The sequence below is a fragment of the Malurus melanocephalus genome, unplaced genomic scaffold, assembly GCF_030028575.1.
Source record: "Malurus melanocephalus ecotype Western Australia unplaced genomic scaffold, MMel_1.1 scaffold_2, whole genome shotgun sequence".
Classification (NCBI taxonomy): Eukaryota; Metazoa; Chordata; class Aves; order Passeriformes; family Maluridae; genus Malurus; species Malurus melanocephalus.
This window is the reverse complement of record NW_026623234.1, coordinates 6,030,812-6,054,417: the sequence shown is the minus strand read 5'-3', so window position 1 is coordinate 6,054,417 and position 23,606 is coordinate 6,030,812. Positions and strand designations below refer to the sequence as shown.

The window sequence follows — 23,606 nt, the reverse complement described above, 5'->3', positions numbered from 1 at the left end:
GAGAGAGAAATTCAGGAAATTACTTACCTTGATATCAACTTCAGCTTCATCTTTCATGGATCTCTCATTAGCACCATCAATGTCCCCAAAGATTAAGGTCCCATTCCGACCAATTTTCACCTGTTTCTTGTATGTGTAGTAGAATTCCACACACTGAGCCACTGTTTTGGTTTTTATCTGTTGTTTRAAAAACATGGAAGTCCAATGCATTACATGATTTTAAGGATACATATATAATTACTAAGGGTGTAAAAAATACACTTAGTATTTTCTTTCCTTAATAGTCTCCGTTCCACCACAGCTGCTGTTCAACCCTCCTTTTCTATGTCATACTGGCCTGTACACCTCATCCCACAGCCCATCCCCTATTGCCATTGTTATTCACTGAGAACTATAGGACAAACTTTCCAAAGAAAAGCTGGTTAATGTAAAGGTGACAGAACCTGGARCTTGGTAAGTGYAATGCAGCTCTTAGCCTCTGAAATGTTCTAACAGAGCTATGAGGCTTGACAGCAGCATCTCAGTTTTATGGGGGAGCTTTATTTTCCAGCAACACTTTAGAGAAGACCAGACCAGAATACCGATCCAAAAATGGAAGTGAAGKTTTGCAGCCATTTCCCATTTTGGCCACGTGCATTTCAGAGGCATATTACAGACAATTACCAGTACAGACTGGTGGCCATCTACATATTCTGTAGCTTCTGAAAGCTTGGGAATATATTCTTAGCTTCTGAGCTTTTGCAAATTAAATGCCTTTGACAAATTTATTCAGTAAAAATGTATGTAGCTCCTGGATTTGCACCTTCCTTCAGTGATTTCCCCCTTGCTGACATGTCCTACCTCATCAAAATATGGGAATGATCATTTTTACTAACATTGACACAAAACTGGAAGGAGAGATTTAAAAGATGCATCMTTCACATATCCTTCTTTGGTCTCTCCATCAGTGGCAAAGATGTATTTCTTTTTAGTTTTACCAGCAAGTCATTTAAGCCAAACATTGCCAGTACTCTATAAATGTGCTCTGCAGAGGAGATATGTGCAGCATGGACTAATGAAAGTAATGCAATTTAAGTACCAAGGTTAAATAAACAACAACAGCAAAACAAACACCATTGTTCTAGCTTCCTTGTGAGATTTTATGCTGTTCTGTATGCTGACATTTCTCTGACATCTTTTCAGTGCAGGACCTAATCCCTAAAACTGAGGTTTCAGAAAAATCCAGATTGAACTTCTCGTATTAAATGTTCAACAAACATGTAAGAATGTATCACTGCTGTAAAGAAAAAAAAAAAAAGTAACTTACAAGCTTTTGGACCAAGAAGAARTCTTTCTTGTAGATTGCAATGCCTTTGTTGAATAGCTTTTTTTCGGCAACTTTCCACTTGTCTGATCCTGTAGGGGAAAAAAATGTAACAGAAGCCCATACAATTTCAAATATTTATTCTTCTAAGTACCTTTTCTTCATGTTTGCCTTAAATAAGGGCAATGCAGACATGTAAGGGTGCAGTCTCTCCTCGAACCTACTACAGCAAAACTGCAAATTGCTGTTCTCCCTTACTGCTYCACCTCAGCTCTCATCTCAACACTTCCTTTGTGTTAGACCTAATACTCATCACCACAGGTTAACTCAGCTTRCAAAAACCATTCAATTAGATGAACTAAGATGTTGCCCAAACAAGGTGAAGTGACACACTTCATGGTGGCACAATCATAAGATTTTATAGAAGGGAAATGGTGGGCCAGAAGTACAGGATCTTCTCTTTCAGCAGTAATCCCCTGCAATTCCCCAAAAAAATCCCCTGTATTTGACATTTGCTACATCTCCAGTATTCCTCAAATATTCCTCTCCTTGCTTATAGATATTATTCAAGTAATATTTGCCAACCACTACAGTAGGAATGTATAAAAATGAAGAAATGTAATTYCTATGCTTTGTGGCACCAGCTATTAGATGTCTCTCTACCACTTTATATCCRGTCTTTCAGGTGGCTTGGGTCACTCTAGACCAACTGAAGTGACTGTCACACAACTGACTATTTTCTAATTAGGTACAAGACTACAAAGGCAATTTATGGCATTTAAATTTTACAGAARCACWGACAGGTATCCACAGTTAGCTGAGGCTTCTTCAGCAAACTTGAAAACTATTCCCCATAAAACCCCTGCTTAACTCCACCCTGGAAAMTCCTACCGGAGAGGCTGAGATTCTAAGGCTACCATAGCCTTTCTTGTACATACTGGCTATCTTCCTGCATTCTCTGTGGTTCAGTGCAAGGGATTGCCTTCCCTTTTCCCCATAAAGGAAATCAGAACTTATAYATATGACAGCACACATAAACATGTTCAGAAGGATGCAGTGTTTCTTACGTTTTAAGTGTCATGATTTGCAAAAGCAAAATTTCTGGCATGCCATMATTTGAGTTACAAAAGAGGACTGGTCTTTTAATCTTCTTATAATGTTACAGAGCACCCCAACAAATCMGAAAAGGAAAAGAAATTCCTGTATGATAAGAAGGCAGCACAGAATTGTTCTGGTTAACAAACCTGTGTAGTGATAATCTGCCAGAGGGTGGGTAGGTGGTCGCACTGGCCTCTCCAACAGCAGTTTGGTCAGAGCTCCCTAAGAACACAAGTAAAATAATTAATTCAATGTTTGGGATACAAATAAAAAGAACAGGCAATTGTTACTCCTTTCCCTTCTGCAAGCTAAYTGAAAAGAACTATAGCAGAGTTTACCACTTGGGACAACTTTAAAAATCATGTTCTTGACTACCCACCTAGTCTTGGGTACCACAGGCAAGTGGTACATTCTCGGCAGTTAATGGCATTTAAATTTTACAGAAACACTGTCAGGTATCTGTAGTTGGCTGAGGCTTCACATCTGTGAATTAACACAATCACCAGGAYATTGGGAGAGAGCTAATTCCACACACAAAGGCCTGGCATCAGTTTCTTCTCGTTAATACACACATCCACAACTGCTGCCCTAAATGATTCCTGTCTTACACATCTAAGTCGTTGTGACCTGATCTCACTTGACTAAGCAATATTTCAAAACAAAACAGCAGTCATATGAGTGAAGGATTACACACACACAAAATCCCCATCTCTCAAGCTACTTTTTAGTTTTCATTTAAACCAGAAATGCTTTCAAAGTTAGTAGGAAGGAGACAGCAGAGTCGTGCTTCCACTGGAAGATTAAACCACCTGAACAATGAGTTCCTGATGTCAGGCAGTCCTGCCCCTCCCCAATGCCAACAGCAGTATTCACAATGATGSGCTGGCAGAAGCCTAACACATAAAAATCGCTTTCTATTTGATCTCTTCTCCAATACAAGTCCMTACAGTGTTACAAGTGTCAGTGCCAGGGGACAGGAAACAAGCAGCCAGGCAAGTGTGGGATAGTCCTGACCACAAGGCTAGTTTATGCCAGGTTAAATAAGTCACAGAACTATAAAAAGATGACAAACCTGTGCCATTTGCTCTGCTCTGCTCTTTGATATTACCTCCCAGGGGTGTCGAAGGGCAATAATGAAAGCATGTTATATCTTACAATACTGATACAAAATTAGCAGCACAGCTGTTCTATAGACACAGGCAGAGAAGTCAAATTGATCTACCGAAACAAAGAGGAGCAAGATACTGCAGTGTCTCAGCTTTCAGCCCCAGCCTCTTAATGTTCCTTTCAACATGGTAATCTTCCCAGGCAGATTTATTTATTTTATTTAAGATTTATTTAGCAGTCTTGGCTCACTTGCCCTGATAGATCGTTAGTGTGTCTGTTAAAAAGCCAAGCACGTCCAAGTTGGAAACATAAAAGACAGTAAGTGCACATGGTACTGTACATCAGGCAGAACCCACTTTAGGGACATCCAAGGGACACCAAACAGTGGGAACCAGATGCACTGAAAGCAATTTGCAAGGCTGTCTTCTCAGGAGTAAGAAGTTACCTGACCTTCCTTAACATCTTTGACCACACAAGGTGAACTGCTGGACAGACTCACCAGAATGCTTCCCTTTTCTTCATGTAGGAAGTGCAACGCCAGCTCCTGGTTGGTTCCAGCCCCAGGAAAAATGCTTGAACAGGCAGCAGCTAGCAGGTTTTCCACTATTTCCACAGGGGTACCAAAAAAATCAGAAAAGAAGATTAAAATTATGTTTCCTACAGGATTTGCATGATTAATTAGCTCTTTTGAAGAAGGACTAGATAAAACAGAAAGTAAAATTCAGAGAAACTGAATGTTCTTGCAAATTTATCTGGGTCAAATTTGGACCCAAGAGCTCATTAGACTGCAAGGTCATGCAGCACAATTTACACATGGAGTTTCTTGCAAATCTCGTCGCTCCTATAATGTCTTCCCACCTCCCTTCACCTCAGATATTTCCTGAATCCCTCCTTATATTGTGAACTTCCATTTCACAAAGCCCTTTCTTCTCTCTCATTAGAAATATTTCTTCCACACCTGCCCAATTCCTCTTCCCTTCAGGATTTATACAGGCCACAACTCACATGCAACAAAAGCAGACAGCTCCCCAAATCTGCTACTTGCTGCCCTAACTCCTGCTTCCTCTTCCTGATTTCTGTCTACAACCTGATTTTTTCAAAATACTATGTCTAGAACATCCCTCAAAAATACAGGAGTTGAGTGTATGTGGCTTTCAAATGTTTATAAAACCAAGGAAGCTTCACTGAGCAAAAGGCTGCTCTTGGTCTGACAGAAACAATAGTCCCAGTTCTCTCACAATTAATAGAACTACTTCAGTCTCCCTGTGCTCCATACATGCAATCTGATAAACAAGTTTTGCTCCTGAAACTGTTTTCAAGACCACTCACACATGACACTTGACTGGCAGCTCTGAAAGATTTTTAATTATGCCTGCAGTAAGATATGTGGTTACCCGTACAACCACTGTGACAACTCTGTCCTATTTACCAGCCTTCCACCTTCTTACCATTCTCTTGGGTGACTCTGTTGGTTTCCAAGTCACCCCAMGGCTGCCACACCAGCTCTGCTTTATGTTCATCAGCTTCTGCYAGAGATCTGTCTTGGAGTGATGGGATTTCTGCTTGAAAGCGAGTTCCTACATTTATTCGCCTGCAGAGAAGAAAAAAAGGTTGCAGTCAAAAACATTGCAGTCAGGCCCCCTTTACAATATCCAGGAAGTCTCCATCTCTATTAGAAACACTAATGAAGAAACAAATGCAGAAAGCTTTTGCATGTAATACCAATAGTGTTGTAGGTTACATTAATAACTCAGAAATTGAGAGGTTTTGCATCCATTACCAGTTTCCATTGTTTTATCAGTATAGGTTGAAACTATGTAAATTAGCATCCCCTAATAGCTGCTTGAAGAACAGTTGCTAGCTTCCAATAATCATCACTTTTTGAGAGGCCGTCACACAGGCTCCTCTTATGGCAAGCCTGCTCCAAAGGCAGAAGACAGGTGAGCCTGTTTTATACTAACATTTTGTCAGCCAGTGACTGAACCAGAGTCTCTAAAAGTCTTTTTCAASCTAAACATGCCATCTGGTCCAAATTCCCATTTAAAGCAGGATCAGAATTTGGTCCTTTATGATCTTGACACAMACTGGTGTCTTCTAGGTACTCTTTCTAACAACTGAAACCAAAAATATAAACAATGAAACCTGTATTGCTCATTTTGTACCAAACCCAAATCCTGTCCTTTTAGCAATAATCTCATACTTTTCTATTTGAATTAGCAGACAGATTTTTCACTACATGCAACCCAGAGAGCACTACACTTGCTTTAAGTCAAGTGACCATCCCCAGAGACTCTACTCTGTACTAGCAAACATGACTGTGAACAGAGATGGGTTAAGAACCCTTAATGAAAGACTCTTCTACCACATACTCAATGCAGAAGTGTCCCTCATTCAGGYATCAGCCAACCAGCACCACACTGCTAGCTCCTGACATAGCACAGAGAAAGAAGCCCTTGTTTGGAGAGAGCAGATCAGGCAGTGCCTGCAAGATGATTAAATTGTGATATTGCTTCACTAGAAAAAAAGGTAAAACTCCCTACCCAGGGCAAGGTTTGCTATAATTCTCCAGTCTTGGCTTGGTGCCCCCCACCTCCCTAGCACAATTACCAGAGACAAAGCATGATCTAGTGCATGTCTGAGAAATGCCAACCTCCAGACTTTTCTCATCCTCTGAAATTACACTGGCATGTATATTATGAAAATAAGAGTTTGGAAAAGCTGTGGGGATGCCCTGAAACAACACACATAACCTGTACAAAAATCCAGAGAGATACTACCAAGTGTTTCAATAGGGTGTTTTGAAGTCTTAAGAGATTGTGGTACCAAAAGGGAGGAAATGGGTATGGAAGAAGAAGCAAACACCTTAATTCTTTCTTTTTACACCTAATTCATCATTTTRATATTTTCATAAAGCACCTGCATCATGAGATGTCATGTGTTGGAAAAGCCCGTGCTCAAAAATGAGACTGACTTCTCATAAACATAAAAAGAGATTTTGCAAACTATTTCTTCTGCATCTATAGCAGATCCAGATCTACTTAAGGGGAACWGTTTGCAGTTGATGTGTAAACAAAGCAATGCAGAAGTTCACTGCCCTGTACACTTGCTCCAACTTCACCACCCATTCAGCAGCAGCTCAACACAAGTGGGGTGGGATTCCTTCTTGGATTCCTTCCTTCAGAACCTGCTAGATGCACACACTGATGCTAACTTCATCTCAGTCGGTGATGGCAAGATGACATTAAACATGATAGATGTAAGCAGGGAAGTTTTGGGCAGGCTGCCATATACTATCTATCTTTTTCCTCAGAAACACTCTCTCCAATACCTGCTGAAGGTAAAGCAATAGGGACATTACAAACCTCAGATCACAGCCATGGGCAGGGAAAAAATAAAGCAGTTGAAAATGTCACATCTCTGATGCCCCTGGTTTTAACAGTTTCAGGATCTGCTTCCCAAAAGTAATTACATTTCAAAGGCACACTAAAGTGGAACGTGCATGAGGAACAAAAAACCCCAAAGAACAGCAAAGTTTGATCTTGAGTATTTTACTGGTACAAGTCTGTTTTTAATACTATATAGTTTTCAATTTTTCCTTCACTTGTGCTGCTCATCTGGACACAGACTCCTCTGACCTCACTTTTGAGAACAACTGGAAAATCTGGAGGGAAAGAATGTGGGCCTTCTTGAAAGTAGCTTTTTATTTTGATGCTAAACTTGGAATATGACATCTCTGGACTAGAAAAAAACTAYGAATTACACCTCATACCTTCAATGTCCAAACAAAATCAGAATTCCACTGCAAGAGTTGACCTAGGTAAGCTAAATTTGGCCTGCTCTGAGCAGGGGCTTGGACCAGATAATCTCCAGAGATCCATTCAAGCTCTGTTATTCCACTGTGAAGCCTARATTTCAGTACAAGAGCTCTTGCCTGTAAGCACCAGCAGCGCTCCTGGGATGCCCACTGGGCAGCTGAGGGTCACAACATCCAGAAGGGAGGCTGTGAACTGGGAAGGCAGTTCATAGCTGATGCACCACAGCTATATTTAAGGCTGCATAGTTAAGGGGTGACTTCAAGACTTTGATGTAACTCAACTACAAAACCAGTAGGACACAAGGATCTGTGACAACAGCTGCCTATTGTACCACTTCACAAAGAATTAAGCTTCATTATCACATTTCCTATCTAAATCTCTGCAATTAAATAACCTTTTGAGAAGCATAAGCAGAAGGTTTGGCAAAGCACAAGCAATTAAGAACACTATATTGGGTAATCACAAGTTAAGAGTCGACTTCTGCCAAGACTACAAAGCAAATCAAGCATTTTTTTCTTAAAAAAAAAAGTGCTTCCTGTCGTATTTTCTTTAAGGAAGATATGTCCACATAACTGACCACAACAGTGCTGCCAAACACAGAATGACAACAGATTATTAATTTATTGCAATTAAAAGTTAAAAGCTATCTACCTGCATAAGCATCTGTCCAGTAAGAGTTAAGAATAGACTAACACAACTCTGCACACCACTCCCTTTTGGCAAAAGGAAATGAACAAAGTTACTGTGGTTGCAAATTTCCAGCAATGAATTTGAAAATTTTCACACTCAACTAAAATCACAACTACCATTATGTCATTAACTTTAGCAATTTAATCCAACAATCACAACAAAGACAGCTGCACCATAGAGAAGTCAAAGATCAAGACCTGGGAGGGACACAAAAAATATCTGTTCAAGAAATTCCCATGGATTAATATGAAATTGATAAACAGGGAAAAGGTGAATTAGGCAATTTCCAAAATAAATTTATACAACAAAAAATGTGCTTATTTCAATGAATGGGCTCAGTCTAGAGGAAGTTTGCAAAAGTGATAAGAATAATCTATGTTCATTCTCGATTACAACATTTGCTCAGGACAGTCYGTTGCCACAAGTGCAGAAAACTGAGTGCCAAACAGGAAGGCAGAATGGGAAAAGGGTAATAACAAAAAGATTGTCAGCAAATGCTCCAGTCCATTTTTAAAACATAAACCATTTTATTAAAGAGCAAAAGAAGACTTGTATTTATCTGGGGAAAATTTGAGTCCAATATCTCAAATGTTACAGGATATGCTGCAGAGTGGAGATTCCTGACTGCACAGTCATTGATGCAGAGCCATGTGGGTGTTTTTATGTCTTTGGGTGCTTCCATGCCATGCATCTCTGTGCTTAGAATTTCCAGGAGTTTATTAACTAGGTATAATAATGACCTGGGACTACCTTGCTGTAGTTCTGCAGCGCTGAGCTTGAACTGATAACGCTCCCAGAGTGTTTGCAAAGGCTGTGCAGAGATATTTGCAACTCTGCTCAGGTTTAGCAGGACTGGCACCAGCCTAAGCTCACAATTCCAGCTTCAGTATCTCCAAGCTGTGTTCCCTGTGTCCACATATGTCTGAAGTTTCCCAGCACACAGCCAGCTAAAGACTAACAAGGCTCATTAGCTCAGGGCACACACCCATTATGCCACTGGCTGTAGCGCCTTCASGCTGAGCTCGCCCAGGAGGGAGTGAAGCGTCACAGCTGAGCTGCTGCGACACATCTGKGATGTGACAGCCCATGTGAGAGCTAACTTCAGTTTTCCATGCTGCATTCTGTCCTTCCTCTAAAGGAGCATCATCATCCCACCCTAAAACAAGCATASAGCATAGGAAGTAGTGCTCGTATACAACAGCACAGGACAGATTCACCTTTAGATTAGATTACCTAATAGTATTTCAGCCCAGAGACAGATGAGCAGTAATAGAAAGCAGTTAAATATCACCAGAATTACATTTGCCCAAACAAACATTATTTATCATATGGYGTAATTTTTAGTAAAGACAACTTAKATTTTGAGTCACCAATAAGAATAGTTTCAATGCTTTTAAGAGATACTTTGGCTGTACAGGGAGCTGCTTGAATGTTTAGGAGGAAGGAAAGAAGCACATTTACTAAGAGACTAAGAATCTGCTGGCTACTTACGGTTCAATGCTGACTGGAGTGGCTTCCCCCACCACTGTAAGAATCGGAGGAGTAACTTCTGAACTATCTGCAAGGAGAAGAAAGAACTGCTCAGACAGCTCAGCTTCACATCTGAGATGGCTTTTCTGCGCAGCTTGCAAATCGAATCAGAGCTGTCCATCTCTCAGAAAAGGTAACCAYAGTCTAAGTAAAGGAGTTTAAGATGACTACGAACTTGCCTTTGTCCCCTTGGTTCAAGATACTGACACTCTACTGACACTTYTCCATTCCCAAGAACGTCAGCAGGGGGTGTTGCAGGTTGCTTGTGAACGCATCTGAACATCCATGCCCAGATGCAGCAGCACCGCATTTCCTCTATTCCAGCCCCACAAACAATCATGAAGCAGCCCCAGTTTCACACAACCATGCCTCCTAAGGGCATGATCTTCCTCCTAATGCTCTGCAGTTCCTGCAGAAATTAGGCAGGAAAGGAAGGTTAAAGTGAAACTTACTTGATCTAAGCAGAGTTCTGTGACCACTTTTGGGGGTCATTGGAGGTGGAACCGAATGACCACTTGTAGAGAGGATAGCGTTAAAATACAGCCCAGATCCTTCTCTCACTGGGCTGAGAATTGGTGGAGGAGTGTAAGGAGGTAGCTCAAAGTTCCTGTCCGAAGGATGGTCTGCCAGACGGACAGGTGACCGCAAGTGGCTCTGATATGGAGTAATGTTGGAATAAACAGGTGGTGCAATAAAGGTGCCAGCTTTTGGTGGTATGAAGAGTGGCTCAGGTCTCGGCCGCTGCTTTGGTTTCCGGGTGAAGCCCTCTGCTTCATCCTTTGGAACAGCATCTTCATGCTATTAGAAAAAAATAATTACACAGTTAATTTAATTTTAAAACCTCAGGTTGTTTGAAAAACTTCAGTGTGGTGACAACATTTTTTTAGGGCAGATCAAAATTTGGATAGGACAACTGGAGGATGTCTCAACAACTAGCAGAAGGGAAAAGTGAGAGGAAGAAGACAGGGAATGGAAGGGAATGGACACAGGAACTATTAGCAGCAGCTCCAGCTCATGTGATTATGAAGTTATATTTTACAAGAACTACTTGTATATCTGGTCAACCTTCATGGCAGCTTTAAAAGAGAACAAAAGAGCACAGCAGGACCCTGGTACAGATACACCAAAACCCTGATACAGCTACACAGTGACACCAAATAGTGGTAAAAGAACAGAAGACAATATAGGAGTAGTTTATTATGTGGTCAAGCATTTAAATGCATAGAAACTTTCCCAGATGCCTGCCATTTCTCTCACTGTACTTCTGATAGAAGAGAGGGAAAATAAAAAAATCAGCCCACCCACTCATCACTACCGCATTGCAAGGGAAAAATCAAGTACTGATCTTCAGAACTCAGTAAAAGGTTTCAATTCCATGAGAATAAATCTTCWCTTTGATTTTATTCACATAAAGAAGTATGTGCACTACTTAGAATTTATTAGTATCTATGTATGTACGAAGAATGCACTTTTAACCCAGACAATAATTCCAGTCTTATTGCCCATCTGGCTTTATTCACTGTTTARTGACTTCAGTGGGACATTGCTTGGCTATGCTAACATTAGCTGTATCTTATGAAAAGCCAGCAATGCCCAAATATATTGCAATATTATGATGMAAAAGATTCCCAGACTACATACATTCTAAGTTCAAGCCTTGATATCAAACAACTTTAATAGAAAAGTTTATGGCTACTAACTGTGTAATTAAATCAAACAGATCTGGCTCATCTTTGGTTCCTTAGTTCATCCATACCTGACTCAAGGTCTCCGTGTTAGTATTACGATTAGATCGCCTCCGAGTGACTATCACAGAAGGCTTCCGTTCACAAGGAGCTCGATCGTTTGTTTGGCCTCTCTGGAGCTTTCCATCCTCAGACTTTTCCTTTTCAAGGCTCTGCAAGTCAATTTTTCTCACTGGCACAGACACAGGAATGATAAGAGGCACAAGGCTGTTATCCTCCCGGGCTTTTTTGGGAGCTGGTGAAGAACTAGCAAATTCCACAACACTTTTTGAAGCTGCAGTAGGTCCTGGAGCTGTTACCAGCACACTCTTCTTCTCCTCTGAATTATCCAGCTCCTGAGAAGAAAAATAGATTCCTAAAAGGTTCTGTCGTACTTACATAATAAATCAGGTATCATTTCACTTTCAGTGTATATCAAATTTCCCAATGAGKTTACAAACTGAAATGCATTTGGAAGCATTACTGAAGGAAAAAGAATACTTTTCAGTCTTACTAAAATGTCATAGAATTACTTGAGGATTGCCTGTAGTCTCAACTGCTAAAACACTTATATACATCATTCTTAAGAACTGTTTCACTACCTATGTACTAACATTTTATTTTCCATGTGAATTTGTGTCCTGTTGCATAACTTTCAACTTTCAGTTTCACTAATGATCAAAATCTGCAGTTTAATAATTTCAAATATTGGATTTTGCTCCAGGGAAGACTGAACCATGATAATATCTTAATTATATCTGTCACACAAAAAAACGACAAAAAMAAACMAAMMAAAAAAAACTCAACCCAACCCAGCTGGCTCTTTGCTTCAGCTTTTTTCTGATTCACAGGACAAAAGCAACTTTCCTTGTTATAACTAGAATTTCTGAGTTTTGTTGTCTAACCAGGCCTAAGCCTGAAGTACTTTTGCTCAACAGAATCAACAAGGTATAAATGCAAGCCAGCACATTTTGCCCTGATATTACAGCTTCCATGTCTGTTTTATTTATGGAAGTCCTAGAAAATTGAGCTCCAAGTAGATGGGAATGGAGGAAGGATAGAGTTGGGCTAAGKGTGCACAGACAGGTTTATCCCGTAACTGACCATGCAGTTTAGAAGTCTGACTGCTTTTTCACAGACACTGCAGATGTCCACTCTACCACACATTGATGAAACACTCAACCGTAAAGCCACAGGTGGCATCCATTGTCCTAAACTGTGCTTCAGGAGAAATTAATGAGCTCTGAGGACCTATTCACTTCAGCCTTGTGACAGCCACCTGTATTTTCACATAAAAATACCAATATTGGATTTGGAGGGTATTTGCCATTTTCATCACGCTGACAGACATCACTAGAATCCACTAGTTGTAGACAGCAAAGGGTTCTTGAAAATGTTCGTAGCCTTCTCCACTTCAGGAGAAAGAGTCTACCAAGAATGCCTTTTAAACACATGAACAGATCATCTACTGGAAAAAGACATCTATGCCCGCTAGTTCTGCCTGTACTTGAAGAACCCCCTCACATACGGCTTCATGCTGCCCTACAAAGGCCCCCATTCATCAGGGAAATAGATAACAATTRATAACACCTTATTACTGAGGCCTAGCTATCACCTTATTACTGAAGCCTAGTTAAATTCCTGGAAGAGCTCTGGGCTCATCTTCTAGCAGCAAGATCTGCACCCAGTAGTTTTGAACCACTGTTTAGAGAAGTGTATTCACATTACATTGTTTAGACTGAAAAGAAAAATCTTGGGTTTAGCCAAGTTACTTTTTTCCCACCTGAWGTAGCTGTTACTAGTGCAAGCACTCTGGCACATTTCATGGGTACAGCAATAAAACACGTAATGACAATGTGAATATGTGGACAAGCACCAATTCTGACCAATCTACAAACCTCAGGTACTTCTGTGTGCTACACAGACCTCTCTGGATCAAGAGACATGAACTAATTTGCTGACAGGGAAGAAATTATGGCAGCTAGTCACACAAAAGAAGTTACTTCCCTATGGCTTCATGACTGGCTAACCATGCTCCTTTTATTTTCAAGACTGGGGGGCAATCAGCAAAGGGCTCCTCTTTTAATGATGGGAGAGATGACCCCTCCCAGAGAAAAGGAGACATGAAGAGTAGGCAGCAGTGGGAACTCAATATAAATAGTTGAGACATCCTTAAAAATGTTCTGGTCCACACCAGAGCTTTTCTAATGACGAAAGTTCACACATACCTAAGGTTTACTAGGAGGGGACATGACTAATTTTGGAATGAAGCCTTTTGTTCCAAATCCTAAATAGTTTCCTAACTATTGATTACTCTCAGAGGTAAGCAGAAAAGAGTGTCTGAACAAGGTATGGGACCTTCATTTGTAGACCTGCTAGGGGATTTTGAGCTACCTCAGCACCCCTGTTGCAGAATTTGGGGCAGGAGGGCTGCTGGATAACTGCAGCAAATGCAACATTCACTTCATGCACTTCACATGCACTTTCATTTAGACTCTTGAATAAATACTGAGGGATGAAGTGGTCATCTAGATCCTCCAGGAAATCCACAGAAACCCATTAGACATTCTGGCATCAATCCTATATATTCCTGAAGCTGTTTCTAAAAAACTTATTATTCACAGAAAAAAACCCAACTGCAACTGCAAGCTGGAAGAACAATTCCAAGGCCACTTCTGTGATGAGATAAGAAACCACACCAGCCTTTGAAAAACACCTGCCCACAGAGTGCTTTCTGCCATCACTCTGAATCATCTGCATCAAGTAGAGGCAGCTTCTGTCTGCAGTCAATTAAGGAGGTGAGATAATACATAATAATGTATTTGTTTCTGCAAACAAAACTTTTTTTTTTCCTTTTGTTTGTAGCAGCTGGTTCCCTGCCCTGTGCCAGGAGAAAGCAGCCAGGAAACCAAAACCTGTCTTCCTTCCATAAAGCAATATTAAATTCAGTCACCCTTTAAGACAACCATTCAGATTCAAGGAAAGTTCTCTGTACTTTCTGAAGACAACAAATCACACTGAAACCATTAAACTAAGTGTTGGGAATTTACTGCRGCCTGTAGGCAGCAAAAAACTTGTACCACCTGAAAAAAAAAAAGGAGCCACAGGCAGCTCTGGTGCAAAGCATCAGATGTGAGACTGCATGTAGACAGATACTACTGCCCAGAATACTGTCTTTGCATAAGGTACACATACCTAGACAGCGAATGTTCAAACAGTTGGTTCAAATTATAAATGTTTTCTTCTTTAATCAGTAATTTAACTCTACAGCCTTCTACACACTCTACACACTCTTCAGATAACCTATGCATAGAAGACTTCTAGGTCATTTTCAACCGAAAGACACTTGTAAGAGGAGCAGACTACTCTCATTCAGATAATGTGGAGTTGGGTTTTTTTTTTTCTCCCTCACACAATATTCAACCCCTTAAAGATGTAAAATCCATCAGACTTCTGGTAAGAATTTACTCATCTTTCAAAAACTCATCCTGAAAGCCTGAAGAGATCTAAGCATAAAGAGTCCTTCTGGTAGTGCCATTACGGAAGCTGCTTGCATAACTGCAAAGAACAAAAGAGCATCTGTCAAAACACTTCTCTGGTCTTTACATTATGAATCAGACTGCAAGCAGACRTGCCTTCAAATGGCCAATTTTTTGCTTCATCTCTCAGGGCCTTTTCCTAGAAGTTCTATTTGSTTCTTCTTGACACTCTGTTAGTGATCCAAGTGCAATGTGAATTGCAGGCCTTCTGCAATGTAACCACACAATGGCTGGCAAAGTATCAGCAAATACACCATGCTACTACATACAACCAGCTGTTTATCAAATCTGCTTGTTCAACTGGAGCTGGAGCAAAAAGGATTGAAGACAGMATCGATGAACAGTCACTGTTTGCTTTCTGCTGCGCTAGAGATAGAGGAGGCTATGGATATTCACCTCATTGTTTATCAGTTCAGTTTTTTCACTCAAACAGCACATTGCTCTCAGGAAGAGATGGGAAAAACAGTGACACACAAACTAGGAAAAAGACTATGATGAGAGCAAAACAGGGAATAAAATGCCCTTCCCTTTGTTGTCTGACTGGATAACAACTCAAGTGTCAAAACTGTAGGTAAAATTAGCTCATGTAACATCTGTATTTCATCAGCCTTTGGCAATAAGGCTTCCAAGGAGAAAAGTGTGTCTCATAACAGGCACTCAATGAAAGATTAGTCAAACCACAACTGTAAGAAAACTTTCAAAAACAATCCCCACCCAGCTCCAAAAATCCCTCTGCTTGTCTCCCAATAGGCTACTTAATTTTGAACTCTATCATCTTGCCATTTGGAATTTAGACTGTACAATTTAGACTGAAGGGATATCAAAATGACAAGAGTACTGAACTACCAAATTAACCAGCACTAGATCTCTTCCCCATTAAGTCCTACAGGAAGTCTACAGACTGACAGGTCATTCTACAACCCTCAGAAACAGGAAGCTGCATGAGACAGACGTTTGTCATGGTAGATGTTCAGTATACACCAGACCTATGTCCTGGTATAGGTTCTCCATGTAAGTGAAGCTTTCTTAGATTTTTAATATTTGTTAAATACTGAACATGTAAATTGCATTATGTAATTTTTAGATAGCACATTCTAGAAACTTTTTCAGAAGTGAAAAACTGCCGTGTAAGCTAAGTCTTTCAACAGAAAAGAAAGAGAATGTTAAATTGGTAAAAAGACAAGTAAACTGCTTAYACTTGCCTCTCAAAATTCCTGATTACCTTGAGACCTAAGCTGAAAACATCCATACTTTGATGTCATGGGCTAAAATAACATTTGATGTCAGCGAAACAAATCTGTCCTTTAGTGATTTCACTGCACTACATCTCTGTTCTCCCACATCTGAACTTACATGCCTSGTCTCCAGAGCTGTCCCTGCTGCACATTTCAAGGTATCATCCTATCCTGAATATGTGCATAAATTCCTTTCATTTCGGCCCTGTTTTGTAGTCTAAAATGTGCTATATTGGGTAGGGTCTATAGCTTACCTTGACATTCTGAAGAGAAGCCAGCTCAACAGCTTTTTGGGCCAAAGTCAGCAAATTGGCTTCTTGAGAAACACGTCGTCTGCGTCGAGTACTCTGGATTACACCACCTCTGACACCCTGAAAATCATTAGTTCTCTGAGTGTTTTCTTCAGCTGCTGCTCCCTGTTTCTCCTCATCTCTACCATTCTGTGCTGCAGCTTGCCTGTCTGTTTCCATCTGGCACTGCTCACTATTGGTCAGGACATCCTTCTGCCCCATATCCAATCTTTTGGGGTGCAAATAGCCGCTTTTGTTGTGGGCCAATGACTCAGGTGGCTGTTGTAATGGGACGTCTTGCTGATGTTTGCTGATTTGCCAGTGTTGCAGAAATAAATTGCCAGGTTGTTCATCTGCCTGCTTAGAAGTCAACACTTCTCCTGTAGATGTCAGCATGACACCTTCTTTGGAGAGTCTCCGTGACCTTCTCGGAAAGGGAATCTGGGTCTGAGGTAGCACAGTCTGTTGGTTCTGCTCTGTTAATGCCTTGAATAGCTCCTGGTTCCTCTCTGCTTGCTGAAACTGGTGTGCCATCATGTGATGCTGAGGTGCTGCAGCTGCCACATGAGGCTGTGCCATGGAAGTTGTTTGCTGCAGTCCAAAGGCTTGTGTGGCAGCCTGCTGTTGTTGCTGCTGCTGCTGCTGCTGCGGATAGAAATTTTCAAAGAGCTGTAGTTGGGGAAGAGCTTGCTGTTTTTGTTGGGCAGTAAATGCTGGACTGGAAGATGTTGGAGCTTCTTGAAAGACATGTAACARCTCAGGAAGACCTTGCTTTTGGCCTTGGTGACCAAATGCAAGTTGGAAAGGCTGCAATGGCAGACTTTGATTCTGCTGCTGCTGTTTCTGCATCTGATGAAAAGAATTCATTTGAGCTTGTTGTCTAACCAGGGCTTGTTGTTCCAGCTGAGCCTTCTGGGACATCATTTGCTGGACAGCATCTCCATATAAGTCCARCTGTGACACGAACACTCCTTTCTCTTGATTTCTTTTAAGGGCTTCTGGGTGGCCATAGAAGCCTGGGGCACCAGTATTAGAATGCGGACCTTTTGGGTTGCCCCCAAAAACCATACCATGGTTCCACATTGAAGGTGCAGACTGCCAGTGGCTGTCACCCCTCTCTGGCAGCCGGTTTCCCATTAGTGAATTCTGCCATTTGACAGCTGTTACTGACTGGGGCATCATCACTGATTCTCCCCTATCTTGATTGTAAACAGAGTTCATCAAAGCGACATTGTTGGGTGTACTTGTTAATCCTCCTGCATGAGAAATCTCCATAGTTTGGGAGACTGGTATATTCCCTCCGTGACCATAGTAYTGTCCTTCCTTAAGCTGCTGCTGTGGTTCTTTTGACGACACAGCTATGTCCTGCTCATTAAAATAGGSAACTCGTTTCCCAGTCCTTTTGCTTGAAGACTTTTGCTGAGCCTGAAGATTCATGGTTCAGCCTACTCTCCCAGCCAAACACACAGTATTTACAATCCACCCATCCCTGAGGTTGGGGGAGGAAAGGCACAGCAGCCTGTCGTTTCCATTCAGCTTTAGTAATAAAGGGCAGAGAAGAAGACCTGATGAAAGTACATTCACTTCCTTTTCCTTTGTGTGCTTCCACCACTTCTTTTCACTCTTATACTCTGTGGCTCAGAGGTCAGTAGGGTCCACTTAGTTACAGGTCCTGAAATAGAGAAACAATTGCAATGAATCATCAACAAACATGACCAGCCTATGGACACTCATGTGATAAGCAATGGGTTTGTCTGTCCCATTTCCCCTGGAAATGAAGAACAGCATAAAGCATGGAAGAAACAACAGGTCTGACCTGCAAAACAAAACGAATTGGTTTTACAAAATAGATATCACACTGTGCTTGCATGATGCAACTCCCAATTGCACGCAGAATTCTGACTAATCGCTTAAGTTCATTCTGGAAGCTTTACTCTTAAACTACCTCTGATCTGGCCAATTACTTCAATGTTTTCCTGCAGCCAGAATAATCTGGTTTTAATCTCAACTCAAAACCACAAGACAAAAAACCCTCATGGCTTGCCAAAAGGCCACATTTCCCAAAGACCTTAAAAAGACACACATGTACATGAAGGCTGCAGCCAAACATGCAGCAAGATGCTCAGTTCAGTATTCTGAAGGAAAAGGGTCAGGCAACAGCCCATCAGTCACACCCCCACMCCCCCAGGAAACATTACAGATGCTTTCCAGTTAAGAACTGCCCACCCAGCATCCMAGCACTGGAGACAGGGCCTGCTCAACCTGTTGCTTTCTCAGATGTTTTCTTCAACAGCTGAGAGCAACTGCTCCTGCTCAGATCATGCTCATTGAAAGGTAGTTCAGGCAGCTGCTCTTGTTACAGCTGCTCCCAGACATCAGCAAAGATCTGTCAGTGTAAGGCTACAAGCATAACAGGAGAAAGACTTTTCAGAACAGGCACTCTACGATAATTCTACCCTCCTACCCTCTTCTTCCATGAAGCAAAGTTATCCACAAGCTCTAAGAGGCTATCTTTGCAGGATTGAGGTCTAATGTGTGAACACATACATACACCAGTATTTCTATTTGGACACCTAAAGTCTTTTCAGATGTTTATTTTTAAATTCAATTATATTCTTAAACACTACTACTACTATCACTCTAGTGTTAGTCTCTATTTCTATCCTTTTCAGTGAGCACTCTGTTCCGCTTTAATTCATATTGATCCTATATTCCAGAAAAATAATACTGAATTGTTAAAAACTTATTAAATCCCTTTGGCTATTTAGTCAAGTTTCTCTTGAGTGAGCAGGTAAGACTAACACACACATCCCCTCCAATGAAGCCTGCAATTTACTTATCTCTCTTTCTAAAATGAGAAATAATAAACCAAAATTATATACCACACTGAAGTCCTGTAACCTGAGCTTCCTCAGACGGATATGGGTACAGTGCAGGTTTTAACACTGAGGTGGGGTTGGGAACACAAGGAGGAGGAAAAGACAAAGAGTTTTAATTAACTTATGCAACTTCCACCTCAGAGGCCAAGCTTGGCTTCAGTGCTACTGGAACCATGGGACTGTGTTTCAGAGTGAAGTGACTCACTTCCTCAGGCTGTTACATAGCTGTTCCCCCACACTACCTCCCCTTCACCCTGGCTGCAACCCATGGACCTCTGCCACCCTGCATCACTGAGCCAGGGCATTCCTCCCTCCTCTAAGCACAGTGTCTCGGCTCATTTTCCAAGACTCTCACAACAGGACGAAAATAACTCTAGGAGAAATTATGAACACGTGAGATGGAAAATTCTCTCTAAACTGCAACTAGTACACAAATGAAGATTTCATAAAGTAAGTTTTTCCTACTTCAAAACTTCACTAGGAGAGGAAAAAACATCTTACAGCTGGGAAYTGAATGCCTGGTAGCAAAAATGTAGAGCTGGAAAGGCTGCTATATGCCTCTCAGAAGCATTAATGTTATCTTCTCTCCTTGCATTTTGCAGCACTGCAATTGTATCAGAGATACAAAYAACCTCAATATCTGAGGTAATATTAAGAGTGGGTTCTGACAGTCTTACTTTGTGAAAACATCACAAGCTGGTTTTCTGGCCAAACTAGGCAAGCTTTTCTTTCTACRTGAACCTTTTCCTTTTAACCCTGATGCTTCTACGTGTTTTTGTATTGATCAGTATCATAATTTTGATAAAAAGAATGCAAGCTTTTCTCTATATCAGAAGACATTTCCACCAGATCAAGTTTTAACCTGCCAGGCAGCTTTCTGAAATTCTGCTGTAGATTTTCAATACTTWGAAGAAAAATGCAATAATAATTGTCAAAAAGATGGCATTCAACTTCAAGGGTCCTTGTCTTCAACCTTAAAAAAAAAGAAAAAAGAAAAAAAAAGTCCAGTTGATGCTGTTCTTAATAGTTGKGGTTCAGATTTACAGCTAACACACAGAAAAGTATCCAGAAGACCTTTAGCAAGAGGACTCTCATGTTAGTGAGAAAGCATTGGCGTAGCACAATTTTTCAAACCTACCCTTGTGTGGACTTTGGATCTGCTTTCTCTATTACTGGATAAAAAGATCCCAGCATCATAAGGTCTAACTCAGACTAGTCAGAACTGCAGCAATCTGAGAAAGAGATCTGACAAAAGTATTAAGATGCAAAGTGYAAAAAGGAGCAAGTCCAGAGATAACCTAAATGAGAAAAAGGAATATGTATAACTGAATTTGTTATTCAGCATGAAACCCAGCATAGTGAAAAGGACATTACCAGGGAGAAAAGAGATTTAAGGTACTTTGAAACAAGACATGCTTACTGAAAGTCCCAGTTCTCCCAGTTAAATGTAAAAATAACTATGTCCTAAGAGATCATCAAGATAATAGAGGATTTGGTGCATGCTGTATTTGATGGCAAAAGAAAACACAAAATTAGCATTTTAAAAGTTCTTCCTATATAGAAAAACTGCAGAAAAAATCTTCTATGTCATCCTAATAATAACAGTCCATACTTTAAGCTGCARTGATAAATGCTCAAGTTGCAGCATGACTATGGCTTCAGGAAAGCTCATACTTGGCAGCTGCACTGCATGAGCACTGTTAGCTGTGACTAAACAGGCTTCCCTCCCTGAGGTTGGGGGAATGAGCTCACACAATCGTCATCCTAGCCAATTACCAGCTTTGGGGTTTTTTTCTGTTTTGTTTTACTTTAATTTCAGCACAAGAGTCAGCCTGCAGTAGCACAGTAAAATGGCAACACACTTCCAGGCTTACGTGCTTTGGAGCAGTACACCCCTGACCATTCCTTACCTTTGGATAAAACACAGAGCCAGTTCCAATACTGTAYTCCCAGAAGATACTGTGTCTTGCCTCCAAATATACCGAAGTGTTATGATACTTAGCATTGCTTCTACACTGCACAGAGAAGAAGCAGAACCTAGCATCAGTATACTTTGTTTTAATAACTCTAAGATTTGGCAYGCAACATCATCAGTTATTTTCACTTCCACGAGCTTCCGACGTTCAAGAATTTCTCCTGAACTTTCTTCAGATGAATACAAACTGTACATCACCTCCTTTAATGCTGTAAGTATTTTCAGATTTCAAGAATTTTTCATATTGCAAGACTTTCTCTTCTACATCTAAAAAGAATGTCAAATTGCATACACATATATCCAGTGGGCACACATGAAGTATTTTCTGAACTGAAAAATACATCAGGAAAGTAACCCAGGGCACCTTACTGAGAGAAGCTAGAGTCAGCATTTTTAACTAAAAACCTCTCTAGCATATCTGCATTAGCATGTTAAAGAAAATCATAAACACATATAAAACTCCATATGGGCTACATTTAGGCAAAGAATGCTGAAGGACTTCCTGAGGTATACAACAGGACTAAGAGGAGTCTCTGACTGCACCAAARATTCTGTTGTGAAATGATGAAGGCCTTTCAAAGCAGAGATATCTGAGCAGTGCAGGGCACAGACACTCAAAGCCAGTCACCAGGCTGTTACCAGTCCAGACCACCCATCAGCAGATTTTACTCAACCCAAATCAGAATCATTGAGACATCCSTATCGAGTGCAACAGTCTTGTCACCATTTATCATTAGCCTGAAGAATTTGCTCTAAAACATTAACTAAAGTTAAAGATTATTTGATTTAGGGGACAAATTAAAAACACTCAATGGTAACCATTTAAAGWGAAATATCTCAGCCTCTCTTTAAAACTTGTTGCCTGTAAATTTAATAACTATCCACCATTATTCCATTTCTCCAAATATTCTCTTAACTAYGCATATGTATATTTGCATGGTTTCATATCAAGTTCATGACCTCACACACTGTAGTAACCTTAAACTTTACTCTTTGGCTCACTTGTTGAGGGCTGTGCTGTCTCATGCTTTGTTTAGTCTATTTGTTATGCCACCTATATTTGTTATGCCACCTATATTGGCATGACAAGCAAGTTCAAACTGTGCACATTCTTCCTTTTCCTTGAGATCATTTGCAGACATTTCTCTCTGCAGAAGGCTGCAGAAATGAGTCAGGAAACTCATTTTCTCATCAAACTTCAGCAAAATTAAGCACACTGAGAATAATAAGTTGTAGTTTCAGTTGCAGACAATCTTTTATTCCACCATCTTAGCTTCTAAATTCCTCTAGTCCAGGGTTTCTTCATGTAAAATAAAATTCCTGAATTCTAGCTAATGTATATTCTCAGCTTTAACTGCAACAATACTGTCACAGTTCCTCCCAGGGAATCTGTCAAATCAGGGTGATGACAATCATTTCTCACTAAGTCCTCCTGCTGCCAGCAACTGAAATGACGATTCTCCCCTGTAAGCAGCTCAATCACTTTTCATGATGATGATGAATAGATTACTAGAAAATCATTACATTTAAGACAAGTTCAGCAAGCTACCCCATGTCCTTCTGAAACAGAGCAATCAAACCTTTCTTCTCCAATTTACTCATTATTACGGTCAAACCTCACATTTATGAAACGCGTTAAGAATTATAAGACACATTTTACTAATGAGAAAGAGAAACAGTAACTAACTTTTAAGATTACACAACAAGCAAGGTCAAAAATTAAGCAACATATAGTATACTAGCTACCCGTTCCCCTTCAAACCTACTAGAAAACATGTGTTTAATTAAATCKACCTGTAAAAGATAAAAATTGGGTGTGCTATTTACACATGTGCAGAAAGGGCAAAACTTTTAATTCCTTAAGTGCAGTAGGTCAGARGAGGCTCAGTAGGGTAGGTTTTGTTTCTGGCTTCTGTGGTTTGCATTTTTGAAAATGACTGCAGGCTTACAGGGCATCACAAATAAGAAACTTGTTCCAACTAGCAGAAATCTGCCTCTGTAAAACCACCAGCACCATTAGCAACAATCCTGAGTAAGAATAGAGGAAAGGATGAAAACATGAGACAGTTTTTGTGTTTTGTAAAAGATTTGCAAAGCTTACTGCACATAGCCTATACTTGATCTACATATGAAAACAGCTTCAAGCACTCCTTCCAAAGCCTCTCCAGCACACTCACTTTATCACATTTTCTTCCAGACAGTTAGCTACATCAAAATTCCTGCAGATTGTTTGCAACCTCCCACTCACCACCTTCAGACACCTTGAACAGGAAGGATAACAGCACAGCACAGAAAATAAACCACGTTTGTAAATTCTATACAGCAAAGCACAGCAATCTATGTCCTGAAGAAAGGAAGCAATTACAAAAACACAGCAGTGTGCAAGAAAGCCAAAAACATAAATGAAAGACAATGGTTTTA

General features: G+C 40.5%; 1 protein-coding gene across 6 annotated transcripts in view; it reads right to left on the bottom strand.

Moving 5' to 3' along the window:
* Window positions 1-23,606, bottom strand: part of MIDEAS (mitotic deacetylase associated SANT domain protein) — a 50,903-nt gene that overhangs the window by 3,978 nt on the left and 23,319 nt on the right. For 3 of the 6 annotated variants that reach the window (XM_057366280.1, XM_057366236.1, XM_057366271.1), the window contains exons 2-10: window positions 16,296-18,003; window positions 11,300-11,623; window positions 9,996-10,341; window positions 9,505-9,571; window positions 4,957-5,099; window positions 4,008-4,111; window positions 2,548-2,623; window positions 1,307-1,395; window positions 28-177 (exon numbers count right to left, since the gene is read on the bottom strand). In XM_057366280.1, coding sequence (XP_057222263.1) covers window positions 28-177; window positions 1,307-1,395; window positions 2,548-2,623; window positions 4,008-4,111; window positions 4,957-5,099; window positions 9,505-9,571; window positions 9,996-10,341; window positions 11,300-11,623; window positions 16,296-17,768 — 2,772 coding nt within the window. In that variant the 5' untranslated portion in view covers window positions 17,769-18,003. Of the gene's footprint in view, window positions 1-27; window positions 178-1,306; window positions 1,396-2,547; window positions 2,624-4,007; window positions 4,112-4,956; window positions 5,100-9,504; window positions 9,572-9,995; window positions 10,342-11,299; window positions 11,624-16,295; window positions 18,004-20,072; window positions 20,184-21,120; window positions 21,226-23,606 lie in introns of all 6 variants that reach the window. The other 3 variants (XM_057366245.1, XM_057366253.1, XM_057366261.1) reach the window with 2 other exon arrangements.